At 42.5% G+C, this 22,921-nt stretch overlaps 1 protein-coding gene across 1 annotated transcript in view; it reads right to left on the bottom strand.

Moving 5' to 3' along the window:
* The window catches only part of dlst (dihydrolipoamide S-succinyltransferase), a 65,047-nt gene extending 42,806 nt beyond the window's left edge, over nt 1-22,241 (bottom strand). The window contains exons 1-4 of the mRNA XM_060934654.1: nt 22,045-22,241; nt 4,902-4,935; nt 2,048-2,087; nt 1,880-1,941 (exon numbers count right to left, since the gene is read on the bottom strand). Of these exons, the coding sequence (XP_060790637.1) occupies nt 1,880-1,941; nt 2,048-2,087; nt 4,902-4,935; nt 22,045-22,107 (199 nt within the window). The 5' untranslated portion in view covers nt 22,108-22,241. The remainder of the gene's footprint in view (nt 1-1,879; nt 1,942-2,047; nt 2,088-4,901; nt 4,936-22,044) is intronic.
* Between the last annotated feature and the right edge of the window lie 680 nt (nt 22,242-22,921).

Here is a 22,921-nt window from a genome sequence, read left to right as displayed (position 1 = left end):
CGAAAATGTAAACATGTAACATCGTTGTACGCTTGAGTATCACGAAGGAACATACCCCAACCCCCCTCAATGAAAAAAAAAAAAAAAACATCTCAACGGATTTGGCATAATATCGATTCTCGCTCAGAAAAAGCGGAAAACCGCCGAAAAGCGGAAAACTCTCATCCCTGTTTACGATTTATTTGGTGTATACTAATGAAGTTACGTGGTTTTTTTTTTTGGCCAAGGGAACGGTGGCGGGCCAGAATTATAACATGGTGGTGTGCCACTTTAAAAGCGGCCATGGAGAACACGGACGCCAATAACGTAATGCAATGTAATGACAGGAAAGAGGAGTTACAACAGATTTGGATTTTTATTCGACATAAAGGCCATCCATATCCTCAGCCCCATTGCAATGCTGAACACTGAACCACATTCGCTTCCTTTCCCTCTCTTCCTCATTGTTGGTTTTTGCCAGGTTAGACCAGGAGGCCAATCTTCACACATCGATCAACACTCCCAGGATAAGAGGTCATAAACTGGATTTATTAATTGCGCTTATTTCAAGTGTGCTCATTCAGGTCTTCAAGCACACCCGAGAACCGTACTGACACAGCTGGACTGAGTTGTTCGAGATCTTCATACATCCTTTTGGCTTTGAAAGAGCAGCTATATTCCAGATCCATTTCAGCAAGTGAATGATTGGCTAATTCGAACGGTACAAAACCCTGTAGAGGCCTTGCTGCTGCGCACAATGTAGTAAGACATTTACAGTTTAGGTCAATGTGGCTACAGATCATTCCATGAGAGTCAGGAAATCATCAATTCGCAATCTCGAGTTCTCATTTTAATCCAAATGTGCCACATTTTCTCTTATTTTTGGTCATCTAAAGAAACTGCATGCAGAAATTTCAACTAAAAACAGCTGTTCAGTTTAGTAAAAACTTATGGGATTATTCAATGCGCAAAAATTCTTCATTTCCACTGAGGCAAGGTCTCACATTCTCACAATCCTACATTTTCACCTTTAAAGTGCATATCACGGGTAAATTCAGGAGCAAGATCAATGCAATTCTCCTATTTTAGATTAAACTTTGGTCAAATATCTGTCACATTTTGTGCAATTTTTTTTTTACCTTGCGCAATACCAGAAAAATTCAGTTGAAATCAAGCTATTTGAGGCGAATTGGTCCGCCTCTGAAAAAACTTGGCATTTGGATTTCCCGGCAAACATTGATTTTGGTGACGTCGCGTGCGGGACGCCTCCCTCTGAATCCTACGTCAGCGCTGGTTTGTTTATGAGATAACGACCTGGTGGTTTGCTGCAAATTTCTTCAACGTTATCGCGTAATTATTAAAATGGTTAACAGATGTATCGTAGGAGGGTGTAGCAACACCAATCTTGATGGGATTAGTACTCATCGTTTCCCAAAAGACCGGACAATGAGAGAGAAATGGGAGCGCTTGGTCTACACAGGCTGTGACTGAGACTACGCAAAGCTCGGCTCCAGCTCCAGACTCCCTTGGGATTTTTCCAGACGCGTTTTGTTATTTTATTTTTTTCTGCTGTAGACAGATGGCCTTGTGCAAAATTACCCTTCTGGATGAGTGTGTAAAGGGACATACTTTCATTAAAAAAAAAAAAAAGAAATTGGTCCAGAATATGCCCTTTAAGCAATCCCGATTCTATCAACATGCGAATTCACACGCGTACAACCCCACAATCCCCACCTGTTCCCCCAAACACACACGAGTCTTGAATGGTGTCATACAAGCGATCATTGACTCCTTGTTTCTGAAACACGTGCAGTACAATCATGCCTGTTTAGTATAACTAGTAAACAGGCTACATATCAAATATAAAATCTGCAACAACCATGCATCTGAAGTTACATACTGTGGGATGGAGTAGTTTTGAAGTATCTGATCTGGAAGATACTGGGCCTCGTCTCAAATTTCCTGCAATTCAATGGAAGTTAAACAAAATCAGAGAGTTTTCATTATTAAGGACACAATTAATAAATAGTTCAGCTTCTAATATCCTCAGCCGAGAACAAATACTTACAGATCGTTCCTAACGGTGAAGCACTGAGAAGCCGGTATGCCTGAAGAACCAAGAACATTTATTTGCTTTCATTGCCAAAAGAAAAACGCTCTGTAATGACTAAAAAAAAAAAAATTGTGCTTTCCATCAGCTATTGGAAGAATAGAGTTTGAATTATAATGAACTTACAAAGCATTATATTATTTGATATCCCTCATCAAATAACTCCTGTGCAGGGATTGGCCAAAGATGGCTCACGTGACATAAAATAGTTCCATCAATGATTGCTCAATGTATCTCAATGTCCAAAAAAAAAAAACGATATGGTGCGAATCAGTCATGGTATATTCTGGATATACCATGAACTCCCTCCAGAAGTAGGGCATGAGGATGGATCAGGCAGGTATGGAGAGCAGGAGAGGACATCACTGGTATCTCATGAGTGGCACGTGCAACTCAACACAGAGAGAGAGAGAGAGAGAGAGAGATAACTAGACACTGTTGCTTATAAATGTTTGCTTGGCTGACCATTTTTTTAATGCAACATTCACCGAGTCACTGAGCTGTTTACACATGCCAACGGTCCTGCTGGGCCAAATCCATTCATACCAACATCACACCCATCATGCTATTGTCATCTCCGGATCACACTGCCGCACTTAGAATATGAAAAATATATGTTCTCCTCAGAGGCGGCACGATGGTGTAGTGGTTAGTGCTGTCGCCTCACAGCAAGAAGGTCCTGGGTTCAAGCCCCGTGGCCGGCGAGAGCCTTTCTGTGTGGAGTTTGCATGTCCTCCCCGTGTCTGCGTGGGTTTCCTCCGGGTGCTCCGGTTTCCCCGACAGTCTAAAGACATGCAGGTTAGGTTAACTGGTGGCTCTAAATTGACCGTAGGTGTGAATGTGAGTGTGAATGGTTGTCTGTGTCTATGTGTCAGCCCTGTGATAACCTGGCAACTTGTCCAGGGTGTACCCCGCCTCTCGCCCATAGTCAGCTGGGATTGGCTCCAGCTTGCCTGTGACCCTGCACAGGGTGAGCGGCTCCAGATAATGGATGGATGTTCTCCTCAGTGCTGGTTTTATGGTGGTAATACCAGGATATACCATGAATTGACGTCACAATTTTAAGCCATACGGCTGACTCAAACCACAGCTGCGGCATTTCCATGTGTGTAGATCTACATATGATCATGCCCAGTGAGGCAGGTGATAGCATGGTACATTGCACATGCGCAGGTCGTGCTGACTTAAACAACAAACATGGCTGCCTCCAGCGAGTTTACACCAAGATTCAATCTTAACACTTTTAGTCCAGTATTTTTTGATGAGGGATATCAAAAAAAAGAGGCAGCGGTAATTATGGATTTTGTTTGGTGACTGGCATAGCAGGGCTCGAAATTCATATATTTTTTCACCAGCCAGCCGGACTAGTTACCTTCCAAAGTAACTAGCCAAACAGAAAATCAACTCGCCAAAATTTGTTTATGTATGAATTTTACTTCTGTCAAAAATAACACAAAAGAGAGTAGTTACCATTGTTCATGACTAATGTGCATTTATTTCAAGAACCGAGTATTTTGATACTGTTTTTTTTTTGCACACTTTACAAATTGGCATTTGCTGCTCCACATCCTCCTCACGATATCCAAAAAAAATGCCAGATGACTGACCCCTTAAGGCCAATTTATGCTGACAACCCAGTCCTCGCAGATAGCGTCGCAGACAGTGTCTGCGTAGCCCCCCCACCTTCGCAGACGTTCTGCGCGCACCGCCCAAAAATTGTGACCACCGCAGAAGCCTCGCAGACAGCGTCGCAGACAAGAAGGCTCCGATTGGTCCACTCTACATCCGCTGTACACGCACTTCCGCTTCCCTACTTTCCCGGTTTGGTTTGTTTTCACGACCGCCATTTTTAAAAACACGAGCGAAGATGGAGCAGCACGAAGAGCGGTTGATCGAGGAAGTACGTACATCTATACGACTCCAGTTCTAGTCATTATCAGTAACCGGAGGATAAACACTCCACTAACCACACCCACCAACTACTCCTAGCGATTTCGCGACTTCACGCCCCCTTGTGTTGTGGCGGTGAATAACATCGCGTACGCCTATTACTCCCCGCTCAACGATAAATTACAACTGTCTGCGAAAAGCTATCTGCGAAAGCCTTGTGGCAAGAGCATGCAGAGGCCTTTACTAGTTATTTTAGGAACCAATTCGTCCGCTTCCGTTTTTAATTTGTCGCTGAAATTGACAGAGCTTACACGGTAGCCTATGCAACAACCAGCGATTGCACGAACTGAGTTAGCGCTGGAAACCGAAACTAGGAAATCTTCCCGCAAGTTCCTTTCAGCACCGAGATGTCACCTGGGGTTGGTTGGCGAGTGTGACGTTATTTTTTTATTTATTTTTTTTACCCTGAGGCAGCCTCTCGCGTTACTGCCTGAGGGACAGGGAGAAAACCACCGGAAAAGGTTTTAAACAAACACGAAACAAACGCAAGTCACAGATGACCATAAAATACTCGATAGTTACGATATAATAATATGTATCTCACACAGAATTTCCGGAGATATATCAAGTATATTCGATATATCGCACAGCCCTAGTCTGAATCTTCGCTTCATATATATATTTTTTTATTTTCAACTAGCCAGCCGGGATGGCTAGTGACAGGAATTACCCGCCAAATGACAAATTAAGTCGCCTCGGGAGACCGGACCACCGCAAATTTCGAGCCCTGCATAGTATTATTTTCTGAGGGGCGCAACCCCTGCCAGTCACCTCAGAGGATCCATAATTTCAACCGGAATCTCTCGGTGCACGGTAGATTTGATTACTATAACACACTGAATTCAAGTTAAAGCAAACTTACCTGAAGCAGCTCGTCTCGCTAGAATATTGTTACCCTACAAAAACAAATGACCATACATCAATGTCTAATAAAAATTATACAGCAGATCTTTTATGAAGCACTGGGTGACTAGTTTTGCTCATACACTACTGGTCAAAAGTTTTAGAACACCCCAGTTTTTCCAGTTATTTATTGCAATTCAAGTCGTTCAACTCCAATGAATAGCTTGAAATGGTACAAAGGTAGGTGCTGAACTATCAGAGGTTTAAAAAAAAAAAAAAGGTAGGGTTACCCAAAACTGAAAAATAATGTACATTTCAGAATTAGACAAAAAGGCCTCTTTCAGGGAACATGCAATGGGTTAACACTTTAAAGCTGTTCTGCAGCAATGAAGGTTGATCAAGCCTTGAAAGCTGGTGCTACTAATTCCGACCGGTGTTCCAACTTTTCTTGATTGCTTACAACCCTCTCTGTCTGCATAAAAGCAGTTTTGGAACACACTGTGGTACCATACCCTCGTGAGCATCAGTTGAACAGTACTGTACTGCAGAAAGTAGTGTGTTGCTACAAAAATGGCGAGAAAAAGGCAATTAACAATGGAAGAGAGACAGACCATCGTAACACTTAAAAATGTCTTTCCTACAGAGAAATTGCCAAGAAAGTCAAGGTGTCAGTGAGTACAGTTTTCTTCACTATCAAAAGGCATTCAGAAACTGGAAGAAACTGACAGGAAGAGGTCTGGCAGACCCAAAGCCACAACTGAATCAGAGGACGAATTTCTGAGAGTTAACAGCTTGCGTGATTGGCGGCTCACAGGACAACAGCTTCAAGCACAGCTTAATAGATAGTTTTCACATGACGTCACAGAGTCGGGGATTCCCTAGTGGCGGCCATCTTGCGGGTCAAGTTTACCATATGGGTGACTGAGCACACATTGTAACGTGCGAGTACAAAGTCTTCAAAAGAACCCAAGCAGGCTATTTAAAGCTAGCAATGGTGCACACCTGTTGCATTCACGGCTGTCGTAATAGGTCAAATGATGAAGTCAAGCGGAGCTTTTATGGAATTCCCACGGTACGGGAGCACAAAGGCGAGCAAACAAAGAAACTCAGCGTACAAAGGAGAAATTGCGAGAATCAACCGCAAGGATTATCAGCCTTCCAAACACAGCAAAGTCTGCTCCGATCATTTTATAAGTGGCAAGTTGTTTAAATAAACAATCAGTCGTGTTTAAGTTTGTTTTTGGAAACCAAAACATCATGTGAACAATCTCTGGAGAATGCCTAACTGGAACCGCTGAGTGTACGTTTACATTGTAATATCGCTCGTTTGTCACGTTTCTATTTGAAACTTGTCACTTCACTCACGCAAGGGTCATTTTTGAAAAACATTTTAGGTCTATTCTCTATGATTTAATTTGTGTTTGGGAAGCAAACAGCACGCCTTTTGGCGGATGCCGCCTGAATCGCGCAGATCCGATTTTTTTTTTTTTGGGGGGGGGGGGGGGGCGTTGGAGTGTCTGATTATAAATTCAAAGTAAATTCTGTATTAAAATTACTAAATAAGCAAATTCGTTACAGTCCATGAAACAGGAAGTATAAGGATGAGGAAAAAACAGTTTAAATTGGGAAGCTGCGCACATTTGCGCAGCCCGAGTGGTGTGCAGGACTGCGCAAATGTGCGCAGCTTTCCGATTTAAACTGTTTTTTTCTCATCCTTATACTTCCTGTTTCATGGACTGTAACGGATTTGCTTATTTAGTAACTTTAATACAGAATTTACTTTGAAATTATAATCAGACACTCCAACGCCCCCCCACCCCAAAAAAAAAAAAATCGGATCTGCGCGATTCAGCCGTGAAAAAGGCGGCATCCGCCAAAAGGCGTGCTGTGAATATATAAAGTTGTATATATCAGACAGCCTTTAAAGTTTGATGAAGTCAGTTTCAGGCTTTGGCAGTTTCAGGCTTTGGCAGCCCTGCATAGTCACTTGAAAATGCATCTTTGTCCACTTCGTAGGGGTCAATTCCCCCAATCAAGGCCAGTTTGGCTGCATACCGTTGTCGTGAGATGTCATCAAATGTATCTATATACTTCTGTTTGCTTGATTTTGCCGACATTGGTCTTTAATTTTAGAAAACTGACCATATAACTTCATAAATTCGTCTGAGATAACGGAGCCGGTAATGGCGATGGTCCGTTTTGTTTGCCCCACAAGATGGCAGCTGGAGGGCGTTCCCCGGAATGCCGTGATGTCAGTGAAAACTATCTATTGAGGTATTTCACCCACGTGACCAAGTCACGTGATGCAGCCATTTTGGACGGCACGCTTAAGTCCTTCAGTGCAAGGCAGTATGAGATGGTGGAGACCTTTGCACATTTTAACAAGAAAGTAAGCTGTGATTCGTGTTAAATTGGATCTGTCTTTTATCACAAACACTGTACCCAGCCTTGGTATGGATCCAAGGTTGTCGACAGAAGTCAACAGTTTGATGAAGGATGACCCCAGCAGTTTGAAACGGTACAAGGTAGGCTATGTTCACAACACTGTCTTGTTACTCGGGGGATCCGAGATCCCCTGAAACAGACATGAGATCCTTTGAAAACATGATTTGGGAAATGTTGGGGGGGGGGGGGGGGGGGGGTGTCTCTAAAATATTGGCAAAATGATGTTTATTGACATAGAAATCGTGTGTAACGGGAAGCATTTGCATATCCGAAGTGTTGTGTTTACATGACAACGACTGCTGCTGCCAGGTTGGTTGTTGAGTAGCCTGACTGTTTTTTTTTTTTCTTGCGTGTGGTATCATTGCTGATGCGAGGTTGTTTTTTGAACATGCCAATGCGGACACGATTTCCCCTGATGAGTTATGACTTCAGACGCGATGCGTGTGTGGAGTCCGCGTGATATGTGCGTAAGATAGGCTTCTCATGTGTTTGGAGATCCGCGCTCTTTTTTTCTCCTCTTTCTTTTTACTTAATTTCCCTGTTTATTTCTGTGTCCCGTTTCTTTCTAGCCTCTGTTATTGCGTTTTATGTCTGATGTCTGCTACATGCAACCCTAGACAAATTAACACTGCCTTGTTTCACTGCTCAGATGGGTTAACAAACACTGACCCATTTACTTTTTGCTATATATTTTATCAAAATTGCGTTAACTGATAAACTAACCTGAAATGAAATGATCACTGCAAAGTCTGGAGTACTCTGGCTCACAATCCTGTCTCTTCACAGCTGTAATCCCTCGTTTGGGTCAGTAGTAAACCAGTAGTGATGTGTCGGTCGCAAACGATCCGGTTCAAAGAGCCGGCTCTTTGAAGTGAACGACGGGAGCCGGCTCTTCGGTGGGAGTCGAGTTTGGGAGCCGAAAGAGCCGGCTCCTTATAGCAAGAAGAGCCAAAAGAGCCGAAATTCCCATCACTAGAAACGGGTAAAAGGAGCGCCCTGCACGCTGTCCCTGTCTGTTGTGGCAGCCCACAGCACAACAAGCAAACACCATGGTTATTTATAGAGTGCTTACTGACAAATTAATCTACTCTAGGTGTCTGTAACATGTTTTTTTTTTCAAGCCGGTTCTCCCTCTCTGTCTGCAGCGTTAGTATGTAGCTTGACGTTCAAAATGGCGGACACTGGGGCGTCACGTGACCCTGTGACGTCAGGTGAAATACCTCAATAGTGGTCGTAGTAAGCAAGTCTCAGTTTCAGCTGTGAAGAGAAGACTCTGAGCTGCAGGTTTGACAGGACGAGCTGCAGCAAGAAAGCCATTGCTAAGACGTCAGAATAAGACAAAGAGGCTTGCCTGGGCCATGAAACACCGCCATGGGACTACTGAAGACTGGAAGAAGGTATTATGGACTGATGAATCAAAATTTGAAATCTTCGGTTCATCACGCAGAATCTTTGTACGCCATCGAGTAGGCGAAAGGATGGTTCCATAGTGCGTGACATCAACTGTCAAACATGGAGGAGGAAGTGTGATGGTCTGGGGCTGTTTCGCTGGATCCAGGGTCGGTGACTTGTACAAAGTGAGAGGCACCCTGAACCAAAACAGCTACCACAACATTCTGCAGAGCCATGCAATACTGTCTGGTGTGCGCCTAGTTGGTCAGGGGTTCATCCTACAACAAGATCATGACCCAAAACATAAGTCATGCCAGGACTACCTCAGGAAAAAAAGGACAAGATGGTAAGCTTGAAAACATGGAGTGACCAGCACAGTCTCCAGACTTAAACCCCATCGAGCTGGTTTGGGATGAACTGGGTAGAAGAGTGACAGCAAAGCAACTTACAAGTGCCACACATTTATGGGAACTTCTGCAACAGATCTGGGAAGAACTTTCTGAAGAATATTTAATTTCTATTGTAGAAAGAATGCCACGAGTGTGTTCAGCTGTTATATCTGCCAAAGGTGGCTACTTTGAGTCAAAAGTTTAGAATACATTTTGGTCTATAAATTGATTCCATGATTTCTTTTTTAACTCCAATTGCTTATTTGTACTATGCTTTCATTTCAGAGTGCAATGAGACATTAAACTGAATAGTTTAAACTTTTGACCGGTAGTGTATTTTTTTTTTTGGGGGGGGGGGGGGGGGGGGAGGACGACACCAAACACCATTTCAAGAGTTATAAGCAGTGAATCTGACCGTACTCAGATATTGAGGTATTTCACCTGACGTCACAGGGTCACGTGACGCCCCGGTGTCCGCCATTTTGAACGTCAAGCTACATACTAACGCTGCAGACAGAGAGGGAGAACCGGCTTGAAAAAAAAACGTGTTACAGACACCTAGAATAGATTAATTTGTCAGTAAGCACTCTATAAATAACCATGGTGTTTGCTTGTTGTGCTGTGGGCTGCCACAACAGACAGGGACAGCGTGCAGGACGCTCCTTTTACCAGTTTCTAGTGATGGGAATTTCGGCTCTTTTTCGGGAGCCGGCTCTTTTGGCTCTTCTTACAAACGGCTCCTGAGATTTTATTTTTGATTTAATTGCTGCAATTAACTAGTTAATTAATTACATTATCATTTATATTTTATCAATAGGATGTTTTCCATTTTATTTTTTAGTTTTTGTAGCCATTGTAAAGCTTTGTAAAGTATAGCAGTGTAACAATGTTCTAGCTATAGAAATAAAACTTACCAATTAATAAATTATTTTCTCACAAACATAATGCAAAACTGTGTTATATTACCAATATAAAATACACAGCTGATTTTCCCCTCCTCAGGTGCCTCACAGACTCCTCTCCCCTGCGCTCCACAGCTTTAAGCATTACACCAATTTTCCTATTTTCGCAGCTGTGAATGACATCAACCCCCTCAACCAAAAAAAGTAGGCGTACACCATGCTACTTTTTTTCCTTTGAATGGTAATAGACAACACAAAGACGCAATCGGACAGCAACTTTTTTTGTGAAAGTCTCTCTCTCTCTCTGAGGCACCTAAGGACAAAAAACTAATTCGGCTCCCCAACTCGGCTCCCACCGAAGAGCCGGCTCCCGGCGTTCACTTCAAAGAGCCGGCTCTTTGAACCGGATCGTTCGCGACCGACACGTCACTACCGGTTTCCTACTGACCCAGACAAGAGGGCCAAACGGATTGCAGCTGTGAAGAGACAGGATTGGGAGCCAACAGAGTACTCCAGACTTTGCAGTGATCATTTCATTTCAGGTTAGTTTATCAGTTAACGCAATTTTGATAAAATATATAGCAAAAAGTAAATGGGTCAGTGTTTGTTAACCCATCTGAGCAGTGAAACAAGGCAGTGTTAATTTGTCTAGGGTTGCATGTAGCAGACATCAGACATAAAACGCAATAGCAGAGGCTAGAAAGAAACGGGACACAGAAATAAATAAACAGGGCTCCATACCAAGGCTGGGTACAGTGTTTGTGATAAAAGACAGATCCAATTTAACACGAATCACAGCTTACTTTCTTGTTAAAATGTGCAAAGGTCTCCACCATCTCATACCGCCTTGCACTGAAGGACTTATGGTGATGATACACGGGGCAACTTTTTGGGCAATGTTGCCGAGCAAAGTTGCTGGCAACGGGCAACTAGGTGAGACACAGGGCAACTTTTCAGGGCAACAACAGTTAGCAACGGCAGTTTACAGTTAGCTAAAAAAAAAAAAAATCGATGTCTTAATTTTTGCTGTGACCATTTAATCAAGCTGTCTGTTGTTTTTTAGAGCTTTGGTGAGGTAAATTCCTCCATATAGAATATTAAAATAATAACTTACCGGTGTAAAAACAGATGAGGAGTCTCTCCATCTCTTCACTCCACTGACACTGAGCGGCCGCCATATTTGTTTGAAATTTCTGATCCGAACCTCACCGGAGGTCACATGACTCGATACTCGCGTTCTGATTGGCTTATCTCAAAAAAGTTGCCAGAGATTATCAAAACCATTCAGAAAGAAGCAATGTTGCCCAATCTCAATAGAAAAGAGTCAAAACGCAATTGCCCAGCAACATTGCTCGGCAACATTGCCCAAAAAGTTGCCCCGTGTATCATCACCATTAAGCGTGCCGTCCAAAATGGCTGCGTCACGTGACTTGGTCACGTGGGTGAAATACCTCAATACCCTGTTTGTAAAGCAGAAACATTGTAGGGGTTCAAAGTCAAATGCCAAAACACAGAGAGACATTTCCCACTGCTGATCGTTGGGAAATGAAGACGTGAAGCTATAAGACTAGATTAAACCTGCTTGGCTGAAATGCAACCAGTGCCGTTACGAACAAAGAGCAAAATTCCACAATGCATTCTTCTTAACGTAAATGATTACACAAATTCAGTAACAAGTCAACCACTTTCAAAACAGTGCACAACAGGGCTGTGTTGAAAAAAATCGATTTTCCGATTCTGAATCGATTTGCATATTATTTCCTGAAGATCGATTCGTACGTCCAAAGATCGATTTTTTAATTACATTTTCCCCGGTGAACTTTAACCCCACTCGTCGCGTCACTGAATTCGCGCAGGCGCGTCTGGATGTAAACGGCGTGCCTTTTGGCGGATGCCGCCTTTTTCACGGCTGAATCGTGCAGATCCGATTTTTTTTTGGGGGGGGGGGGGCGTTGGAGTGTCAGAAGAAAACAGTAAATCAGAAAGCTTTCGCGCAAACGTGCGCAGCTTTCTGAATTACTGTTTTCTTCTCATACTTATACTTCCTATGTTTCATGGACTGTAATGGCATTTGCTTATTTAGTAACTTTAATACAGAATTTACTTTGATGAAATTATAATCAGACACTCCAACGCCCCCTCCCCCCCCAAAAAAAAAAATCGGATCTGCACGACTCAGCCATGAAAAAGGCAGCATCCGCCAAAAGGCGCGCCGTTTGCATCCCGACCGCAGGCGACATCATTACTGCAAAAAGAAGCTGCCTTACTCCTGGGCATGTAAATGAGCTCCTTTTTCTGCAGAAGAATCTTTTTGTACCCAAGTGACAGCAGTTGATGGACAGTTTACCCAGTCTGTCTCAGGGAGAGTTTAAGGTCCAGTCAGAATTTATTTTTGTGCGCACTTTAACAGGAAACAGCGTTTTTATTTACAGTCTGAAGTTGAAATTTAAGGTTTATTATTTATTTAAGTTTAAAATTTAAGGTAAAGTTAAAGTTTAAATGTCCTGTTTATATGTTCGCACTTTAAAGGCAATTGAATGTTTTATACTTGTTATATTTTGAAGATTTTACACAAAACTGAGAGACACTTATGTTTCCTAAGGTGCTGTATCTTTGGTTCTTATTTACAAACGGTATAATGACCGTTAGGTTACTTTGAAGCCAGTAACCAGCAATCTGTTTACATTTACACTGGCTAAGAATCCCTTTTCTCTCATTATAAAATAAAAATGAATGTGTGCGCAGCAGCAACAGCTTTTGGGTGAATTCTTAATCTTAATAATGCACCAGGTTAGTGTCCCATTTGTTTGCCGTGTTAGTGTTTGCTGTCTTGATTCGCCTTTCTGTGAGGGGGTTTGATCATTATCATTTTCACCAGTCTTACAGCCATCATTAACTACCAATACTTGATTAATTTGCTGTTGAATGTCAATATAATACAAGTATTAATATGTTGCTTAACTACACAGTCAAAAATGGTTCTAATAACACTAACCCGAATCGAATCGAGATCGGATCGCATCAAATCGTATAGAGTCGTGATAATCGATTCTGAAGCTTCAGAATCGGAATCGAATCTTGAAATTTGAATCGATACCCAGCCCTAGTGCACAATTTCAAAACAAGTCTACAAATGTTCTCAAATACGTCTCATGTAGAAGAAAGGCACTCGAATGGTATGTTCAGAGGTTACGGTCACACCAGCGGCAACATATGCTGAAGAAATTCCCGTTTCCAGCCACCTCAGTGCTTTCAATCTATAGGTGAAGAAAAATACAGCTCCCATCCAGAAAGCCTCTCTCACACTCATGTAAGTGGGCTACTCAATTAAGAAATTACTTTATCTTGTCACTTGTTGCAGAAGTGTAATATTTCTGGATTGAATGGACAATCTGTATGATAACACGAAGAATCAAAAACTCTTAGCCTAACTGTATAACAGATGGTAGGATAACATTCTCCATGTCACGAAGATCCTCGAGCAATAGACCCGTGATTAAAGCATATACGCAGAACCACGGCCTCACTTTTTGTTTATAAATGCCTTGAGACTTCAAGAATGGCACAGGAATAGTTAAGCGTTAACAATAAATCTAATATAGTAATTTTTACGATTAAAGTGATTTATATAGGTAGCGGTCTGAGTGAATGACCTTGACATCCGTAACGTCACTGCAACTCCGATCCTCCATTTTGAGCTAATTTATCGCCATGCCACGTAGACGTGTTGTTGCACCCGCCAGTAACACGACAGAAGGTGGATTTATGTTGCATTCATGGCCCAAAAATGTTCAAACTGCAAAGATTTGGACGCGTTTTGCGAGAAGTTCACGGGCACATTGAGCGCCTATGAAGTGGTCTCTCCTCTGCTCTGCACATTTTACTGAAGACTCGTACGAAACCTCTGATCTGTTAAGGAGCGTTGGCTATAAGCCCGTATTGAAAGAGGGTGCAGTATCAACAATTAAAGGAAAAGCAAACTACCAGTTTTGTTTTTTTTAAAAGGAAAGCAAGTTCAGTTGCACCAGTTCTCCCAGAGTGTCAGCTGAGGGTTGTTGCTAAAACCCGGGATGGAACGGGACGTGACATTATTGCTCGGGCAGTGACCTCCCCACGGTTGTTGCTAAAACCAGTGATGTCCCATCCCGTCCCGGGTTTTAATAATTGCCTGAGCCGAGCAGTAATGGCGGAGTATTCAGTATGGAGAAAATGGAGAACGAGTGTACCAGTTGTCTGATTTCTCCACTGGATATGCTCGCCTGAGCAGCAATATCTCGCCCTTACGTGGAAGAAGCAAATGAATGGAGAACTGAACAAACAACTGAAAGTCAGATTGTTTCAAAACAATCGGCCGCAAGATCGGCCTTCAGGAAGCGAGAACACAGACGGGTAAGCTCCGACCATCATTTGGATACAAAACAACAAAAACAACACGTTGTTTACCTGCATTTAGATTAATACATGTAACTTGTATTGTGTGTTTAAGTTACCGGTATAAGATTATTTAATTTGCTTCAGAATGTGATCGTCTCAGTTCATCTGATTATTTAATTAGCCTTTTACGTTTTATCAGTGAAAATGCATGCGTGTACATGTATGTTGTATAAGTTATAACACCTACCCTGTTTTAATGAGAGTCAACCCACAATCAATGAAGTCAAATCGTTTTAGTCGAGCAAGTCGGTAATGGTATTTCTTACTTTCACCATAAATTTTTATTTATATGACTTTGGTCTATAGCTGTAAAAGGCCTCGGCCTTAAAACCGGTTACCGCTGTGACATCACGCACTCAGGGCTGGCTGGCTCAGCAGGGCAGCTCAAATGCAGGGCTCATGAGTGCGACTGGTTTAGTCGCACTTGCGACTAGAATTCTGAGGTTGCGACTATATTTGAAATCAGGCCATCCTTAAAAAAAAAGATCCGTTTCCTGTCCACCGGGTGAGCAAAAAAATTCAGTCGGGAGGGAGGGATTTTTTATATATATATATATATATATATATATATATATATATATGGATAAGAAATCGCAATGCTGTGTTTGCTTTTTCTTTCAGTACTTTATTACAAAAGCAGACACATTTAATAAAATGACAGTTTAATCAACTGAAACTTGTACAAAAACTAAGTTAGCATTTTAAATGCTGACTGCAACATTTGCAAAACTTTTACAAAGGTACTTAAAATGTCCGACACGGACTTTTTGTAGTTCTAAATCGACCGTTAGGCCTAGTTCGGATGAAATTACACTATTAAAATGATCACTGAATGATTTGTTTTTCTGAATCTTTACTATTTTGTTGTTCGCTAGAATACCATTTTGCGATTTCACACTTAAGCAAATGTTTGAAAACTCCGGATCTCCTTCCTTCATGGTGGCTGCCATTTTTTTGTGCCGCACAGCGCATGCGCAGAGCTGATTCAATTCTGTATTCTGCACAGAATGCAGGGCTTTCCACAAGCGCCGGCTAATGACTTATTTTTGTAGCCCACAGGCTCTAAATATTAATTTTCGATTTTAATAAAATTAAATGTTTATCTAACGGACTGACAATAATGTCAAACTGAACCGCACTCATTTAAGTTGTGATTCGCGCTGTTTGTACCGATAATAACCACAAATTCCCCGCCGACTTCGTTGATCAAGGGAGAGTAACTCATCCGCGGCCCCGACATGCAGTGTGCGCGCGCACTCGGCGGAGGCAGTAGCGTGTTGGGGCCGTCGGAGGCGACATCGGAGGGAACAGAAGCAGAGATAACGCTTATTTTGTCTCCGGTAAACCAGTCTTCTCTCGTTCAATTACGTGCTGGCATCAAAAGACACCGTTGGTTGTAAATGAAACCAAACTGAGTGGTTGGAGTGTATTTTCATACACAAATGGAGAAATGTTCGCTAGAGTGTTTGTGTAGCCCCACTGCAGACCGTTGTCGTTGTTAATTCATAGCATGCTCAGCTGCGTGAATGTGTCATGCACCGAAAATAAGAGATTTACAAGCCAGGAACGCCTCATGATGCAATATGCAAGAAAAGAAAGAAGATTTACCGCCATTTTACTTTGTATTTGAGTAAAGTGAATAAATAAATGGTCTGTGAAAAATACATTTAATCCTGGGAACTGCATGCACAGGAGTTTATTTTGTGTTTACTCTGCCCCCCCCGGCTGGCTACTTATTTGTCATGGCTGGCTAGTATGAGCCTTAGTGGAAAGCCCTGGGAATGCGTAAATGTCAAGTTCGATTTTAGATTTACGAACCCGAAAAAAATGTCGAAAAACTGGCGTTAAAAAAAAAAAATTCAACCGCACAAACGGCACTCACCCGGCCGGTGGACCGGAAACATTTTTTAATAATGAGAACATTTTTTAATAATGGCCTCACGGTCGCCAATAAAAAAAAAAAAGAGCAAAAATTAAGGCCTGCGCCTAGATAATGGCTGCAGAACAAAGCTGCCGTCAAAAAAAAAAAAAAACCAAGCTTCACACCGGCTGGCTGAAGCGCAAAAACCAAGTCCCCACCTACCCCCGGCAGAAACACGCGATCAAATTAATTTTTTATAACTCCCCTGACCCTCCAGGATTTTGCGATTTGCAACTTCAACGCAAATTCAACCAATCCCCGTGAATTCAGGGCGGTATTGCAATTATATCCAATCACCACAACTTTCCCGCAAGTTTGACCAATCGTTGGCGTCGTCTTGAGGTGACGTCGACAAACTACCTTCCGCCTTACTTCCAGTGTTGCCAGATTGGGTGGTTTCCCGCCCAACTGGGGGGTTTCAAGTGCATTTTGGCGGGTTTTGAACATATTTTGGGCTGGAAAACGTCAGCAGTATCTGGCAACACTGCTTACTTCCGTGTATACGTTCAGGAGAAGCAGCATGTGCGAGTCAGTGTTTATGTAGGCTTAAATTCTGTTACTGAAAGTGTGTTATGTTTACAGTGAAGGATTGTGTGCACTTTACATTATTTTTTTACTTAATACAAGAAATTATGGGTTGTTTTACAATCAGGGTACAAAGTTTGTCTCACAGGGGTCCAAAATTCAAATTGATTCAAACTAGTTCTTGTACCAGTTTTTAAGTGAAGGACAAGTTAAAGAACAGATTTCAGGTAATTTTTTGACGTGTGTATGGTAGTTTTGTGTAATCTGCTATAAGATAAAGAAGATTAAGTGTAGCTTTAAGCAGGGCTGGGAGAAACAAATGAAGTGATTCTCGGAGAGGACATTTTTTTTGACAATTCCGAATCCACTACTTCCACAGTGCTTTTAAATATAAGGCTGTAAGCTTTGTGTTAGTTGTCTCTAATATTTATGTCCCAATATCTCATACATGTCAACCTTTGGTCAATCAAACCTGTATAACCAACCTCCAAAATCCGTATTTCCCTTATAAAATCCGTATAAGATGCAAATTAAAATAATTTACCTAAAATTTGAATGGTAATTAACAATGATATATCCCAGTTACTTTTTATTCAATATTAATAACAATAAACCTTCAGAATGAATACAAAGCTCCAATGTTTGACAAAAACACAAAGCGTCACTCTAATGTTCTGAATTGTACTCCATGACAGCTTTTTTAGCACGCTGCACCAATACCTCACGAGGCTGCAGGTCACAGCAAGTGTCTGTGTTGATCTTGCCGGAGTGCCCATTCAGAATCTTTTCAGTCGCTAGTGAAAGTCGCTCAGGTGGAAATACGCGTTTCAAAAATGTTACTTCCCGGTTGGCGGGATTCTCGCAATGCGGTGTGCGCATGATCAGAAGTGGAACGAAGTCTCGCTACCACGAGATAACGCGCGATTTCATAAGACTCTTTACTGTCTGTTTGTGCTTTCTGTGGTGTACAGTACGTTTGTAAATGTTATGCGCTCTCATCATCGTGGGAATTGATTATAGCTCTAAATAAATATTGAAGTTTTTTTAAAGAATCCGTATAACTTTATTTGTACGCCCGTATACTACGTTTATTGAATCAAATCCGTATAAAATACGGACATTCCATATAGGTTGACATGTATGATATCTTAACCACATTTTAGGGTGAAAATCATTTTAGATATGTTATTTTATATTGAAAAATTAGCTGTCTCGGAGAGGACTTTTTTTTGACACAATTACATACTAATTTGATCAAAATAGTCTGAAAACTTACTGGCATTCAACATTAAAACTTAACTATGTGTTTCCAATGATATGGAACCAAATATTTGTTTTATGGTATAAAGAGTGATTTAAGTGCATCCCTTTTGGAGCTACCTGTGGTCAAAAAAGCACTTTTTCTAAATGACACGAGTAATTTTGCTAAATATGACACATATTGCCATACATTCACCAAAAATAACGTTATCACCAAATTTTTTTTTGCATGGTAAATAGAGCTATCACAGGGCTACAATAAACAACCAAGTTTATTTAGTCAAGCCTTTTGATATTGAAGATAATAAGTGTTAAATGTGATTTTTAGCTTGTGTACCCTGATTGTAAAACAACCCATAAGGATTTTTCCCCCACTAACATGTCTGTTTACATTTCACCATTGCCACTACTGTATTCATAGCTTTACTGTGGGTTTTGCGTAATCCTCATGTCCTCCTATTGGTTGCTTTCATATGACTATCATGACCAGGGTTCTATATCTCTGCAACAAGTCAATGACTGGCGATTTTTTTTAATTGCAGAATATCAAGCATGTTTGATACCTGCGATCTGTCGCAAAAAAAAAACAAAAACATTGCAAATATCCGCACACGAAGCAATTTTTCGCTTGCGTCAAAAAGTTGCACTACTAAGCGACGGAGAATCGCCCATGTGCACCGGACTTAACTGAATGGCTGAAGCTGAAAATAAAGCTGACACTTGGTGAACATCAACTGGTCGTTTTATTCTTATTCCATAAATGTCACCAATATAGTTGAATATTAATTATAATAAGTCTTCAATCAAAAACAAATCACAGCAACTTTTGGCAAATAAATCAATCTCATTAATATTACCAAAAATCCATGACTTTCATGGAGGCGTACAAGTGCCGGGAAACGCACTAGAATGCATCTCTGAGTACGTAGAACCCATGAGCTTTCAGGGGCCTAAGGCGAGTCCCCAAACCTTCGGCTGTTATGACTGGTGCCACTACGCTGATATTTTGGTCTAGTTAGAACCCTGATGACAGAGATCACACTCAGACTTGAATAAAAAAAAAAACACCACCACACACGATACTTCCAGAACCTGTCGTTGGCTGTCTTTAGTTGCAGTGGCACTAAATTGATCACTTATGTAAACAATAAAATTCTTTAACAATATGCAATTCCTAAAACTCCCCGTGTAAAGCCGGTTTAAATCAGGTGAACAAAATTGGGGGCGTCGTGATGATCATATTCCACTGATTTTGCATCCAAAGTAACTCCCAGGCACTGAGCAACTAAGATAAGAGTCTCATGATGCCTTGTGAGATTTCAGCAACTGTGTAAGTTTATTACAAGCCACACTGTATGACAAGTCTGCTGTATGTCGACTGTACGATAACACATACTTGTCATACATGGCAATGCAAGATAATATACATGAACAAAAGAGCTGGACTGCTATAGTGGTAAACAATGGAGCCAAGCAAGAATCAAGCCCTTGCTGGTTTGACGCCAGTGCAGAATCGATGGCCTAATGGTTAGAGAAGCAGCTTTGGGAACAAAATGTCACCAGTTTGAGTCCCTTTATCAGCAGGAATGCCTTGTAGGTCACTCTGGATAACAGCGTCTACTAAACGCCTGTAACGTAACGACGTATTCCTATTGGCTGGCTTGTACGCGCAGGTTTGTAGAAGCAGTCATGTTCTGAGATGGTCATCTTAAATTTGTGTCACCATCAGAATTTTGTCCCATCTTTGCTCATAAGACCGTGACGACGACTATCTGTTGCCCCTTTTCCACCAAAGCAGTTCCAGGGCTGGTTCGGGGCCAGTGCTTAGTTTGTAACCGGGTTTTCTGTTTCCACTGACAAAGAACTGGCTCCGGGGCCAGAAAAAACAGTTCCAGGCTAGCATCAACTCTGCTGGGCCAGAGGAAAGAACCGCTTACGTCAGCTGGGGGGTGGGGGTGGGGGGTTTGTTAAGACCGACAACAATAGCAAGACTGTGAAAGATCGCCATTTTTAAGCGACGAGAAGCAGCTGTACAAACGCGAAGTCATCCATTATTGTTGTTGTTGCTGCTGCTTCTTCTTCTCCGCAGTTCCAGGGCTGGTTTGGGGCCAGTGCTTAGTTTGGAACCGGGTTTTCTGTTTCCACTGACAAAGAACTGGCTCTGGGGCCAGAAAAACCGGTTCCAGGCTAGCACCAACTCTCTGCTGGGCCAGAGGAAAGAACCGCTTACGTCAGCAGGGGGGCGGAGTTGTTAAGACCAACAACAATAAGACCGCGAAAGATCGCCATTTTTAAGTGACGAGAAGCCGCAGCTGTACAAATGCAAAGTCATCCATTATTATTATTGTTGTTGCTGCTTCTTCCGTGTTGTTTTTGCTTCGATATTCGCGCCAAGGTTTATGCAAACGTAGCTATGTAACTGACGTACACAGCAACGTAATGACGTGTCTTCCCTTAGCACTGCGAGCTATGGAAAAGCAAACTGGTTCTCAGCTGGCTCGCAAGTTGAACGAGTTGTGAACCAGCACCAGCCCTGGCCCCGAACCAGCCCTGGAACTGATTTGGTGGAAAAGGAGTACGTGTTGTTGTTGCTTCGATGTTCGCGCCAAGGTTTATTCAAACGCAGCGGCGTAACTGACGTATACAGCGACGTAATGACATGGCTCCCCTTAGCACCCCGAGCTATGGAAAAGCAAACTGGTTCTCAGCTGGCTCGCAAGTTGAACGAGTTGTGAACCAGCACCAGCCCTGGCCCTGAACCAGCCCTGGAACTGATTTGGTGGAAAAGGAGTATGTGTTGTTGTTGCTTTGATGTTCGCGCCAAGGTTTATTCAAACGCAGCGGCGTAACTGACGTATACAGCGACGTAATGACATGGCTCCCCTTAGCACCCCGAGCTATGGAAAAGCAAACTGGTTCTCAGCTGGCTCGCAAGTTGAACGAGTTGTGAACCAGCACCAGCCCCGGAACTGATTTGGTGGAAAAGGGGTATTTGTCGCCATGTTCATCTTTCATCTGGGACAGCCCAAAAATCACAGTGTTGACCCACCACTACATAGGCTCTCTGCCTGCTGGGGATTTGAACTCATAACCTTCTGATATAGAAGTCAGCCTTAGATAAAAGGCTTTAAAACTTTTGAAGGCCTACAAAACGAAAAGGACAAATGCGGATTAATTTTATGGTTTAAAGCTAAACCTAAAGTTATGTTTATTTTGAAATGCGCAGCTTTAAACTTTAGTGATTTGTCACTTGGCAGTCTAGAGATGCAGAAAGCAGCCATCCTGCTGCCTCGAACCAAACCTGTGTTGCATTAGAATGTATGAAAAAAAGCTCAGAATGAAACTCAAATAAATGAAACTCAAATAAATGAAACTTGGAAGGAAAGTCTGTGAGTCACACTGCGAGCAAAAGGCACATTTTAATGATGCTAACAGGCTAATATGCAGCCGGCTAATGGCTAGTACTAGAATGACCTCGTACCAAAGTCCTCTCTAACCCTTCTCTGGGATAGATACATGATTCTACATAACAGCTGCTTTAACAACAAAATAAAAGTTATTCTTATGGTACGTTTAAGACGTGCACTTGTAGGTAAAAGGATAACTATTAAGGTTATCCCAGATTAGCCTGGATAACTGAAGCAAGACAACATACTGTCCTTGGTTTGGCACTGAGGCCTTCTAGTAGTAGTTATGGCTGCATCCCAAATCATACACTGCTTCCTGTATAAGTGCACTACATAGGCATTAAAATAACGGCTCATACAGCATATCTAGTGCACTAGATGATTCAGAGAAACTGGTTTAGGATGCAGCCCTACCACAGTTAGCTTAGCATGACTCGGAACTGAATCCACCAAGCGGGACGTTAGCATGGACGCTATAGGAACGTACCTGTCGGAAGGCGACAATAGAGCGACCGACAGAGCGCGTGAGACACCGGGAACGGGATAACATATCGGCTGCCCACACAGCGGTGATACGCCCGGACGAACCCGTAACTCACAACACCAAAGTCCGCACAGAACGCAGGAAAGAACTCCCTGTTCTTCCCCCGAGCGGCGTCTCCTGGCAGTTCTGCACCACGCATGCGCGCTCACGAAGCTGAACTGCGCATGCTCAGCATGTCCACACTTGTCTGTCTGAGTTATGATTACTCGCAATGGCTGACCGCATAGGTGCGTTTCAAGCCCAACTTGTTCAACATTGTATATGAGAGGTATTTTATCTTGTTCGCACAAGCTATTATCTTATGGGAACAAGTTATTAACTTCTGCGCCCAGGATACAAAACATCACCATACTGGACTTTAGGGCCTCAATATCCTCTGGGCCTGCAGTGACAGTTTCTAACTATCCATCCATCCATCCATCCATCTATTATCTGTAGCCGCTTATCCTGTCCTACAGGGTCGCAGGCGAGCTGGAGCCTATCCCAGCTGACTACGGGCGAAAGGCGGGGTACACCCTGGACAAGTCACCAGGTCATCGCAGGGCTGACACAGAGACACAGACAACCATTCACACTCACATTCACACGTACGGTCAATTTAGAGCCACCAGTTAACCTAACCTGCATGTCGTTGGACTGTCGGGGAAACCAGAGCACCCGGAGGAAACCCACACAGACACGGGGAGAACATGCAAACTCCGCACAGAAAGGCCCTCGCCGGCCACCGGGCTCGAACCCAGGACCTTCTTGCTGTGAGGCGACAGTGCTAACCACTCCACCAGTTTCTAACTCGTCAAGTCCATTTATTTGTTTCGTGCTT

This window comes from Neoarius graeffei, chromosome 11 (genome assembly GCF_027579695.1).
Source record: "Neoarius graeffei isolate fNeoGra1 chromosome 11, fNeoGra1.pri, whole genome shotgun sequence".
NCBI lineage: Eukaryota > Metazoa > Chordata > Actinopteri > Siluriformes > Ariidae > Neoarius > Neoarius graeffei.
This window is presented reverse-complemented; position numbering and strand designations above follow the sequence as displayed.